Below are 11,516 nucleotides of genomic sequence, written 5' to 3'. Positions count from 1 at the left end.
GGGCGCGGGGGTGGGGGTTGGGGAGGGTGTTCAAGGGCCCAGGCTCTGGCCAAAGCTGCAGCAGACAGCGGGGAGTCTGTGCGAGAATGCTCCTAGCTCCCCGCCCCCGCCCCCAGCAAAATGCCAGAAGTAATTCTTCACACCTCCAACACACACACGCACACACAGTCCACTAGACTCCTGCTTGCAAATCCATGCAGAACCGGACCGCTTCTCACCCAGGTCTGGCCTGTCATCACCCGCCTGGACCCGGAGATTCGCCTCCTCCAGGGTCTCCCTGCTCCAGCCCTTACCGGCTATGGCCACCAGAGGGCGCCGGTGATCACCTGACTGAGGTAACTTCTCACCCCTAATGAGGCATGGGGGGGGGGGGCTCCCCTCTGACCCAGAGCAAAAGTCAAAATTGCTCCCAGGGCCCGTCCCCAAGGCTCTGCGTGGTCTTCCCTGTCACCTCCCCACCCTCGTCTCCACTCTGGCTCACTGTGTCCGCCACAGTGACCTTAAACTCAAAGTCCTGCTGCAGGACCTCTGCACTGGCTGTTCCCTCTGCCTGGAGTGTTCTTCCCTCAGCTATGACCCACCCCCTCTCCTCTTCCTTCAAGTCTCTGCTCAGACATCACCTCCTCGAGAAGGCCTCCCTGAGGCCCATTTCAAACTGCATCCCTCCTTCCCCCCAGCACTTTCTCATCACCTTTACTGTTTTCTGCCATGTTGGTCGTTTATTACTAGAATGTCCACTCCACAGGGATTCTCATCTCTTTGGCTCATAGCTGCACCCCCGGGGGCTGAGAACAGTGCCTGGCACACAGCAGGTGCCCAATAAGTGCTGGTGGAGCAGATGAGTTCATCCAGGCCACCTCCTCGGCACAGCCCTGCTGTCCAGTGACCCACCATGGGTGGGTCCCGGCTACACCTGGCTGCTCTGGTCTGTCACCACGGTGCCCGCAGGGAGGGGAGGGCGCCAGGGCCCAGGGCCATACCTGCTCCTCACGCAAGGCCTGCAGCTTCTTGGCCTTGCTTTGCCGGTAGTATTCCATAATCATCATGGCCGCGTAGATCTTCCCCACGGTCAGGTCTGTGGCTGGGGGGGCACAGGGCGAGCTCGCCGTGGGTGGGGGCCCCGAGGGCACCAGCCGGGCCCCTGCACCTGCCTCCTGTCCCCCGCCCCGTCCGTCCTGGTGGGCCAGAGCCCCGGGCTGGGCCAGGCACGGCTCTTACACTTGTGCGGGGTGACCAGCAGGTCCAGGGTCTTCTGGGACAGGTTGGGCCAGATGGCCATCATCTCCTTCCTCAGCTCAGCGTCCATCTGCTGTTTGTCGGCTCCACCTGCGGCGTGGGCAACAGACAGGCCCTGACTGCCTGCTTGCGATCCGGCCGGCCTCCGGGGCAGCGGAGAAGCCAACAGCTGCTGGCAGCTCAGGTCCCAGAGTCCCGGGTCTCAGGGTCACCAGTTCCCTGCGGACCCGTCCCAGTGGAGGCATGGCCATGCGGGCTTTGGTCGTTGGCAGGGCTGGGGACGTGGAGCCTATGTGTGGGGGCATCAAGAGGGGCCAGGTGGCCCAGGTGCCCACCTGGCTGCCACTCACCCCAACTGTGCGACTTAACGCCTCAGTCTTCCCATCTGCGAAACGGGACGGTAGCGATAGGACCCACCTCACCGAATTGTTTGAAGATCAAAGTGGTTAATATGTGTGGAGCCTTAGGGCAGTCTATGCGATAGGATTATTATCACAGCAGCCCGTGGGTCTGGGATGGGGTCCGGGGTAAGCCCGAGAGGCGGGAGGGGGTGGGCAGGGCAGCCCTGATGGAAGAGGCCTTCAACCAAGGCCCTGCCCCTGGTCTTTGGTCCCTCTCCCCGGCCATGGTGGTCATTCTGTCTCTGCCGGCGATTCCCGGTCCCTCCCGCCTGAGCACATGAGGGCACGACTCTTCCTGGCCCTGTGATTGGCCAGGGGCCACGGGATGAGTTCTTGGCCAATGAACTGTGAGCACCGTGCGCTCGCACTTGCGGGGCCAGGGCACTTCATGGCCAGTGAGTGAGGGACACTCTTGGGTTCTTTTTCCGTGTCTCGGTGGCTGGTGGCATTAGGGACAGTGGCCGCTTCCTCAGGAAGGGACCCCCCCTCCCCCCCCCGGCGACCCCGGCAGGGCACAGAGCGGGAACCAGAAGCAAATCTGTGTTCCAGAAGCAGCACGTCCTCCGCCATCTTGAGTGATGCGCCAGCCTGGCCCCACGTCTGTTTCAGAGCCCCCCACCCCGGGCACAGGGCACCGTTCCAAACTTTTACCAGCAGCCGTGAGGCCACAGAAATGACAGAGCTAATTGACCCTGTAGTTGATGGATGGTGGGGGGAGGCCCAGGAGATGTGGGGGAAGGGCAGGGGCCAGCTACCCCCCCCTTTGCCTGGGCAGCGCCAACTCCCGCTTTGCCTCCGCCCCCGGCCAGCGTCTGCTGGCCCAGCGCCTGCCCCGCTGCCCCTGCCCAGCGTCTCAGCAGATGGGGGTCGGCCAGGCACCCTGTGGCGCTTTCCCTCATCGTCCCCCCTGTGACTCCGGACACAGATGTCTTTATTTCGGGAAAAACCTTTCAGAAGGGCCTTTTCTGTTAGTGCACAGGTAAAGCTCGGTACCTGTTCTGGAGCAAGAACGTTGAGGCGATGCGGAACGTTACCGCCGGGTTAGCGCAGTCGCCTCTGCTCAGGTCGCCACGTCCGCCCCCCCTCCACCGCCAGAGGGCGCCTGTGAGCAGCCCAGTCGGGCGCGGGCCGCCTCTGCTAGGAGCTCTCGTGATTGCCCACGTCCTCACCGTGAGCCCACAAGGCCCTGCGCGTTCTTCCTTCTTTTCCTCTACTTCCGCCCTTGCTCCCTCTGCTCCAGACACACCGATCGCCCTGTTTCTCAAACACACCAGGCGCGGTCCTGCCTCCGGGCCTTTGCACAGCCTATTTCCTCTGTCAGGATCGTTCTTTCTGCAAATATCCCCGTGGCTCCCTCCCTTACCTCTTTCAGGTCCCTGCCCAACCCCTTGATCAAGCAAGCCTTCTAGCTGGCCTCCGCACCTCCAGCAGCCCGCCCCCATCCTTTGATGCCCTTTGCTTTCCCGTCTTCCTACTCATCACCTCATGTCATTCCCGATCTCGCCCACTAGAGGGCGAACGCCCACGGTCTGGATCTTTCTTTACACCATTGGTGATGGAGGGGGCTGTGGTCCCTGGGGCCAAGCTGCACCGGGGTGGGGCTGATGGGTGGGTCAGGACTCAGGTTGGGAGGTCAGGACTATTGTGGGGGACCCTTGGGAAAATCCCGTGTTGTTAGGCTCTCAAGACCCTTGACACTAACCTATAACCGTTTTTCTTTCCTTATGGGAAGCAGCTGAATTAAGGCTCTGTCTGCTGCCCACTGTAGCTAAGTGAGGTGCCCAACAGGGAGGGAAAGAAGAGAACATGTCATTTTTTATGAAAAGTCACTTTCTCTTGGGGTGCTTGGGTGGCTCAGTCAGTGAAGCGTCCGACTTCGGCTCAGGTCAGGATCTCGCGGTTCGTGGGTTCGAGCCCCGCGTTGGGCTCTGTGCTGACAGCTCAGAGCCTGGAGCCTGCTTCCGATTCTGTATCTCCCTCTCTCCCTGACCCTCCCCTGCTCACGCTCTCTCTCTCTCTCTCTCAGAAATAAATAAAACATTAAAAAATTTAAAAAACAACAACATTGGTCCTCTTGTGAGGCAGACAGAATGCCTCCCGGCCTATCTATATTCAACTTCACCTGTGCCCTAATCTCAGCGTTATTAACTTAGAACAAATATGTATGTCACCCTGTTTTTCACTAAGAACATCCTGTTATATCCGTAGTTGTAAGATTTACTCAACCTCACTATGATTGGGGTGGTTCTGCAAGAATACTTCCGAAAAACCTGTTTTTGTATCCTTTTCAAAGCATCTTATCACAAAAAGCTTTCCACTGTAAACATTCCTTTTTCTGATCTCATGTTATCGTTGGACCTTTAAATAAAGACATCAAAATTGACAGGACGGAGATGCCTGCCTGGTGATCAGAAAGATTCTCGGGGCTCTCTCACTCTCTCTCGCCGGCACCGTCCATCCTTCAGGGACCCCTGGCCCGGCTGGGAGCGGGCCTCCGGCATCCCCGCTCTGCCCCTCCCCTGCTTGGGTTCTGTCTCTCTCAAAAATAAATCAAACATTTAAAAAAATTTTAAAAAGGGAGAGAGACACCAGGGGCCACACGCACAGAGGAGCCGCCATGTGAGCGAGAAGGTGACCATCTGCAAGCCCAGGAGAAAGGCCTCAGCAGGAATCAGCCCTGCTGGCACCTTGATCTTGAACTTCCAGTCTGCAGACCGGGTGAGAAGAAGTGTCTATTGCTTAAGCCGCCCGGCCTCTGGCACTTCGTGACACATCGGAGCAGACGACAACATCCGACCTGGGTAAGGGGGTCTGGGCAGGGTTAGCCCTGTGGACACTTGGGGGTCGTTCGTCTCCAGCATCCACACACCACTTACTAGTGGCACCTCCTTCCCCAAGTCCTGACAACCAGACTGTCCCCAGACGGTGCCAAGTGTCCCCCGGGGGCAGGTCTGTCCCTGGAGGAGAACCACCACCTTCAATTCACCGGAAGTGTCACGTTCAGGATTGTCACTCACATTTAAATGAGGGCAAACGCTGAGGGATGTCAAGGTGGCCGCAGGCTGAGGTCCTGGGGTTCCCTGAGGGCTCATTCCTCCTCCAGGTACAGAATTACTGCCGCAGGGGTGGGGGGGAGGGGGCGCCAGGACCAGGAGGGCCTGCAGACAGCAGTCACCCTCAAACCAGGTGTGACCCAGAGGGGACTGCCCGAGGGTCCTCCCCTCCCCCATCGCAGAGACTTTGGTCTCAGAGAGTCTGTCCCTGGTCTCAAGGCCCCAGATGTGACTCGCACCAGCCCCCTCCCAGCCGCGACAACCGAAAACATCTCCAGACACTGCCCCCAGCCCGACCCGAGTCCCCGGCGCCAACTCTTTTCTATCCTCTCCCGATTTCTCACCTTCCAGCACACGACACACCCCACTTGTTTATCGTGCTTACTGGTAAGTTTGTCGCCTGGCTCCCTGCAGCCCTTGTCTGTCACTGCTGCGTCCCACGTGCCAGTGACAGGGCCGGGCACACAGCAGGCACTCCGTGAATGCTCTCATTCAATGTGCCATGGCCAACACGGCCATCAGTCTTGGGCAGGTCACAGGAGGCCAGGAAGCCACCCACTCTGCGGGGGGCCAGGCAAAGCCCGTAAGGTGCCAGGAGGCCCACCTCAGAACCTTCCAGGTCAGGGCAGACCCCACCTTCAGAGAGAGTTGGTTTTTGGGGGGACCAGAGGGTGGGACGGTGGCCTTGGGGGTGTCAGCCATGTGGAGTCCTGAACGAGCGTCCGGGCTGGCCCTTAGGGGGCTTAGCTGGGACTGTGGCCCCTTCTAGGACGGTGGCAGAAGGCACTCCTGGTTTGGGAAACTGAGGTCACCTTGCAACAGGGCACGTCAGGGCCGAGGACCACACGGGCACGGGGGACGCCAGGCAGGCGCAGAGTCGGCTCCGGGCTTAGCTCTTCTCCGTGAGCCCCTCCCCCAACCGCGACCCCCGTCCCCCAGGGTCCGGGCGGGCAGCACATGGGTGACTCTGTGTTTACAGAGCTCTCCCTGGGGGCACCTGGGGGCTTGGTCGGTTCAGCGTCTGACTCTGAATTCCAGGTCGTGATCAGGTCGTGATCTCCTGGTTCGTGACTTCGAGCCTCACGCCCATGCTGTCAGCACAGAGCTTGGCTGGGATTCTCTGTCTCTCCCTCCCTCTCTCTCCGCCCCTCCCCTTCCCCTGCTCTCTCTCTCTCTTTCTCTCTCAAAATAAGCAAACATTAAAAAAAAAATAAAGCTCTCGCTTTCCACTCTCAGTGGAAGTCAAAGTGTTAGTGTGTGGCTGGGGGTTTTCATCTGCTAACTGGGTTTCTGCCCTCGTAGTCTGGCTGTGGGGGGCAGGAGTGCAGGGGGCCGTGGGGGAGCAGGAGGGCAGGGGTGTGTGTGGGGAGCGGGGGGAGCAGGAGGGCAGGGGGCCTAGAGTGTCCTGAGTGATAAAAGTCTTTATCTGAGGGCCTCGGCCACACAAGATCGGTTATTCTAATAGTGTGATTTACGGGTGTGTGTGTGTGTGTGTGTCTGGGCCACGTGACACCCTTAGTGTGCCCTCCGGAGCGGCTGGAGTCTGAGTCACCAAGGTCAGCCCGGCCTATCTGACCAACCCCCGAGGCACACTGGTCACCCAAGCTCGGGGGGGCCTCCGTGGTGGGCTGTGTCCGGGCGGTCACACACGGTTGCTGGAGACCAGGAGTGGCTTCCGGGCGCTGCCCGTGCGACTTCACGAGCAGGGGACCCTGACCCATGGGCCTCCCCTCTGCACATTTTATTTTAAAATTTTATTTATTTTTTTGAGAGAGAGATGACAAGTAGGGAAAAGGAGCAGAGGGAGAGAGAGAGAGAACCTGAGGAAGGCTCCGTGCTCAGCAGGGAGCCCGACGTGGGGCCCACGACCATGAGATCATGACCTGAGCCGAAATAGAGAACCAGCCGTTCGACCGACTGAGCCCCCCAGGCGCCCCCTCCTTTGCAGATTTTAACCTGTTTCCTCCTGCTGAAATCAACTGTGACCGTCAGTTAAACAGTGCCTCTCAGCTCAGAGTCTTTCTAGTAAATGACTGAACCGGAGTCTTGGGTTCCCTTGGGACACCTGAACAGGTCCCCGGAGAGAAACATCAGCTGGGTCACCAAGGCGTCACACACCAAGAGTGGGTGCACTGGGAGACCCATTTTACAGGTGACGGAACCGTGGCAGCAGAATTCTAAAGCTGTCCCTGCCTCCTGCCCTAAGAGTCTGGTCATTCAGTCAAATGCTAGTCTGCGGACTGCTCTGTAAGGGCTCTGCAAAAGGAACGGAAGTCCTAAGTCGGCTCACTGTAAGGTACAGAGATTGTCTGGGTGGGCCAGGCTTAATCAGGTGAAACACTGAAAAGCTACCTGTTTTCTCTGGCGGCAGAAGTCAGAGGTCTGGAGTGCACAGAAGATCAGGGCCTTAGGTGCAGCCCTCGGCTAAATGCCAGCAGTGAAACAGGACCTCAGTCCTCCAGCCACAAGGGACTGAATTCTGCCCACACCTGAATGACTTTGGAAGTACATCCTCCCCCCCGCCCCCAAGAGCTTCCCGAGAAGAGCCCAGCCTGGCCAACAGCTTGATTTTGGCCCTGGGGGACCCTCAATGGACAGTCCCGTTGAGCCCTCCTAAGGCTTCTGCCCTACAGAACCGAGAGCTCATAAGCGGGTGTGTTAAGCTGTTCTGTTTGTGGCCATTTGTTATGTGGCACGGCTGACTAATACACGGCCGGCGGCTCGGAGAGGGAGATCTCAGCTGCCCGGGTTTACAGCGAGGACAGGGCAGGTGGGCAGGATGGGCCCACAGAACATGACTGTCTCACCCAATTACCAGAGAACTGCCGCCCACTCTTGTGTCCCTCCCCTTGGGGTCTCTCAGTTCACACTTATCTCCTCAGACAGCCTGTCCGGTCTCCTGGCTTAAAATCTGTCGGCATCTGATGCCTCCGGACTTTCTATCTTCAGCCCAGCCGGGAAGACACCTTACCTCCCCTCCTTCAGAGCCTTCCCCACCGGAAGTAGAAGCTCTCTGCCCACCCTGTGTCCCCGGGCCGACAGCGCCCGCCTGTCCTTCCTTTGCCCCAGATCTGCCCCTCCCACCATTTCCTGGTCTCAGCGACCACAGCTCTGTCCTGGTCCTTGGGCCCTAAGCCCTGGGAGTGACCTTGACTCCTCACTTCCCCTCACACCCTACATTGGCCATTGGGTTGACCAGCTCTCCGGAAATAGCCAGGATCTCTCTCAACACTCCACATCCCGAGTCTAGGCAGCCCTCCTGCATTCACCCGGATTATTTTTATGTCCGTGGCCTCCACCCTGACCTCCTCCTGGTCGTTCTGCCCCGTGGCCAGGTGGAGCCCATTCGAAGGTGAGTCAGATCAGGTCCCTCCTCTGCTTTGGATGCTGCAGCCCCGCCCCAGAGGACAAGTCAGTTCAACACAGCCACGGGTGGCCTCCTACCCCAGGGCCTTTGCACCTGCTGGGGCGCTTTCTCCCCGCCTGTCCACGTGAGTCCTTCAGAACCTCCTCAGGGAAGCCTCTCCCTCTAGAAGCATGAGCNAGTGAGCCGAGATGTGTGCCGAGTGAGCGCGGGGAGTGGGTGAAGATCGGAGAGGGCCAGCGGCTCCTCTGGCTTCGGGGGTGGGGGGGAAATCCCTGCTGCCCATGGCTCGCCCCTCCCAGGCCCCAGTTCCATCCGGTCCCACCTCCCCGCTCGGCCCCTGTCCTTACCCTTGGCGATCTTGATGTCCAGGGCCGTGCGGATCAGAGCCATGAGGGTGGAGTTGAAGTGCACGGTGTTGTCATCGGCCACGGGCAGGTCCATGCGAAGGAGCCTCTACAGAAAACCAAAGGCGAGGGCAGTCACTCCCAGGCACCCTCGTGCCCCCGAGAGCCACACCCGCACGACCTGGGGGGCCCCAGGAAGAACTCTGGAGGCAGTGGCTGAGGTGGCCCCACCCTCGGGCTACCTGTCCCCGGAGCTCCCCCGGCCCGTCGGAGGGCTCTGGGGGCTCTGCTACGCCGGGAGCCCCTGCCCTTCCCGGGGCCGTTTCCGGCCTGGCCCAGCCCCCTCCTCGCCCTGCTCCAGAGTTCTCCTGGGCCGCTCGGCCCGTTCCGACCCGGAAGAAGGGCGCAGGCCGGATCTCAGCAGCACGTGCAGCAGCCAGGCACGGGGTCCACGGCCACAGCCGCGGGGGGGGCCGGCCGCCGGCTCCCCACCCCCACCCCCGGCTCGGCCCAGACCAGACCGGAGGGGCACAGACCACATCATTCCTCCGCGAAGCAGCAGGCAGGCGGCCCCCCCACGCTGACGGGGCGGCCCCTCGCGGACATGCAGCGAGGCCGAGACACACAGAGCAGCAGACAGGGGCGCGCGTGCAGACGGAATCTCGAGACTCATTCATAGCTCCGTGGGAAGTGTTATCTCAGGGGCATGTCCGGGTCTTGGCTCGGTGCGATGGCAGGGGGGAGGGGGAGGGGGCAGTCCCGTGGCCCCGGGGAAGGAAAGACTCCCCATGTCCCAAGCAGGGGCTCTGTCCCCCCCGTGCTTGGTTATGTAGGAGAGGATACTGGACCGGCGAGCACCAGCCCAGGCAGAGGTGGCATGGAGATGGGGGTTGAGGGCGAGTTAGGTTAGGTGTTCATGGGGTTGGGGGGGGGGGATTCCCACACATGTCAGCAGGAAACACAGAGCTGGAGATGGGAAGAGGGATGGCAAACCCAGGACAGAACACACAGAGGGATGGGTGTGGGGGGATGGGGGCAGGGAGGCAGGGAGGGTGGTGGTAGACACAGAAACACACACAGGCTGGGTCGCTGTGCACAGCTGTGCAGGCTGTGCACTGCACAAAGGGCTCACCGTCTTAGAAATCATGGATTTGTGTATACAAATGACAACTTCTGAGTTGGTAACAGAGAGCTTTCTTGTTCTTACCATGTGGGTGGATTACAACAATTTTCCAACAGACGTGTTCTGTGGAAAGGGTGTCCTTTTCAAATTTGCACAAAGGTGCCTTATGATAGACTCCCGGTGGCCCTGCACAGAGCCCAGGAAGTGAAGGGGCTGTCTCTCTCTCTCTCTCTCACGCATGCGCACACACACACAGCCAAGCAGAGACCGAGAGAAGGGACAAAAGGAAAGTGAGAGGAGGGACAGGCACTAGGAGACGCAGGTGGGGCAGCGTCTTTCCAGCCTGGACTGGGAAGGACGAGGAGGANTTGCAGTGAGATGGCCACCGGGACAGGAAGGAATGCATTAACAGAAGGACACAGGGAGGGCCAGGGTGGATGGGAGAATGGAATGATGGGCCGTTTTCTGGGAGGGGGTAGGCCATTTTAAAGGTCACCCCTGAACTTCTCGTGGATGAGCTGGAGGGAACAGAGCATCTGTCCTTGGGTGCCAAGGGAGATTCCAGGACAGGGGTCGGGGGGAGGGGGGCCCAGCCGCCTGGCGGCAGGACCCTTGCTCTTTCAGCCAACATGCACTGTCTCCCGATCGGCCATGGTGCCTGCCCGCCCCAGGCCCCCGCCAAGGCAGCGTGCATGGCCTGCATCAGGGTGCCACGGTCCAGGGGTCCAGCTGCGGCCTGCCTGCCCACTCTGGAACAATGGAGAGGCATATGTTGGGGTGTCTTGGGGAGAACGGGTGGCATAGGGATGGGGCAATTTTGGGGGGAAGGGAGAGGTGGAGGGAGGAGAGGCTCTGGGTACTCCTCAGGAGGTCTCGAATCCCCCAAGGCCCTAGGTCAGAGATCAGCTTCAGGTGTAGGTGGGGGGGGGCGGTGCTGGACCCGGAGACTCAAGAGACAAAAGATGGGGGAGGCCAGGGCCTGGCCTTGTTGGGGCCAAAGCTCCTTGCCGTGAGGCACCTGCGCCGGCCTGGGCGTGGGAGCTGCTCTGGGTGGGCAGAAAGGAGGCGAGGTGGTGATTCCCCCGAAACATGTTTGTGTTCAATTTGGTTCCCAGGGGACCAGGTGCGAGGGGACCGGGGGCTCCCCTCCCCCTCCCCCCGGCGTGTCGGCCATAATGGAGTCTCAAAACACCAAGACACACTCATCAGAAAAGACGGACACAGTGTGCTGCTTAGGGTCAAAGGGACGGTCATGATCCATTTACTCGAGGAGGAAAGGGGGGAAAAAAAGAAAAAGAAAAAAAGAAGAAGAGTAACTCTGGAAAAAGAAACTTGGCTGGTTGTTCCTGGTCAGCACTGAAAAATTCCCAGTGCCCGACGCTGGTGGTCGGCAAGGGTAGACTACCTTGTAAGCCACTCTGGCCGGACACTTCTTCCCCAGACCCAGGGGCGGAGACATGTGTCTCAGCATCTGATACATGTCCGGGTAAGGCATGCGGCCCCTGGCAGCACCGAAAACAAAACGGGGTGGGAACGGAGAACCAAAGGAAGAGGAGGGGAGAGGAAGAAACCAAAGGAAAAAAAAAAAACAAAAGCAAGAACCAAACCAAAAATAAAACCCAAAAAACCAAACCAAAAAAAACAAACAAACCAAAACCAACAAACAACAACAAAAAAAACCACAGGAGCAGAAAAGATAGAGAGAAAGATGCAGAGAACAATAAAATAGATATTTCAAACAAATGGAAAACAGGAGAAAAAAATAGAAGAGAAGGGAATTAAAAAAAAAAAAAGATTATTTCACTGCTCACCAGCAGGGAGAGAGAAAGAGAAAAGAGAAAAGTCAGATTCAGTTTTGACTCTGAGCTACGGTTCTGGTGGGGTGTGGAGGAAGGGGGGGGTGCTTCTCATTTTGAATGCTTTGGCTTAGTGTTATTTTAAAATTGGGTAAAGTTCTCTGGTTTGGCTGAGGCTGGTCTCTGAGGGGGCCTA

General features: G+C 59.0%; 1 protein-coding gene across 1 annotated transcript in view; it reads right to left on the bottom strand.

The window, feature by feature from the left end:
- The window catches only part of CACNA1A (calcium voltage-gated channel subunit alpha1 A), a 181,704-nt gene that overhangs the window by 13,463 nt on the left and 156,725 nt on the right, over window positions 1–11,516 (bottom strand). Inside the window, exons 38-41 of the mRNA XM_077765843.1 lie at window positions 10,930–11,026; window positions 8,405–8,510; window positions 1,219–1,326; window positions 981–1,081 (exon numbers count right to left, since the gene is read on the bottom strand). Of these exons, the coding sequence (XP_077621969.1) occupies window positions 981–1,081; window positions 1,219–1,326; window positions 8,405–8,510; window positions 10,930–11,026 (412 nt within the window). The remainder of the gene's footprint in view (window positions 1–980; window positions 1,082–1,218; window positions 1,327–8,404; window positions 8,511–10,929; window positions 11,027–11,516) is intronic.

The sequence above is a fragment of the Crocuta crocuta genome, unplaced genomic scaffold (genome assembly GCF_008692635.1).
Source record: "Crocuta crocuta isolate KB4526 unplaced genomic scaffold, BGI_CrCroc_1.0 scaffold693, whole genome shotgun sequence".
Classification (NCBI taxonomy): domain Eukaryota; kingdom Metazoa; phylum Chordata; class Mammalia; order Carnivora; family Hyaenidae; genus Crocuta; species Crocuta crocuta.
The sequence above is the reverse complement of the archived record's forward strand: the minus strand, read 5'-3'. Positions and strand labels throughout refer to the sequence as shown.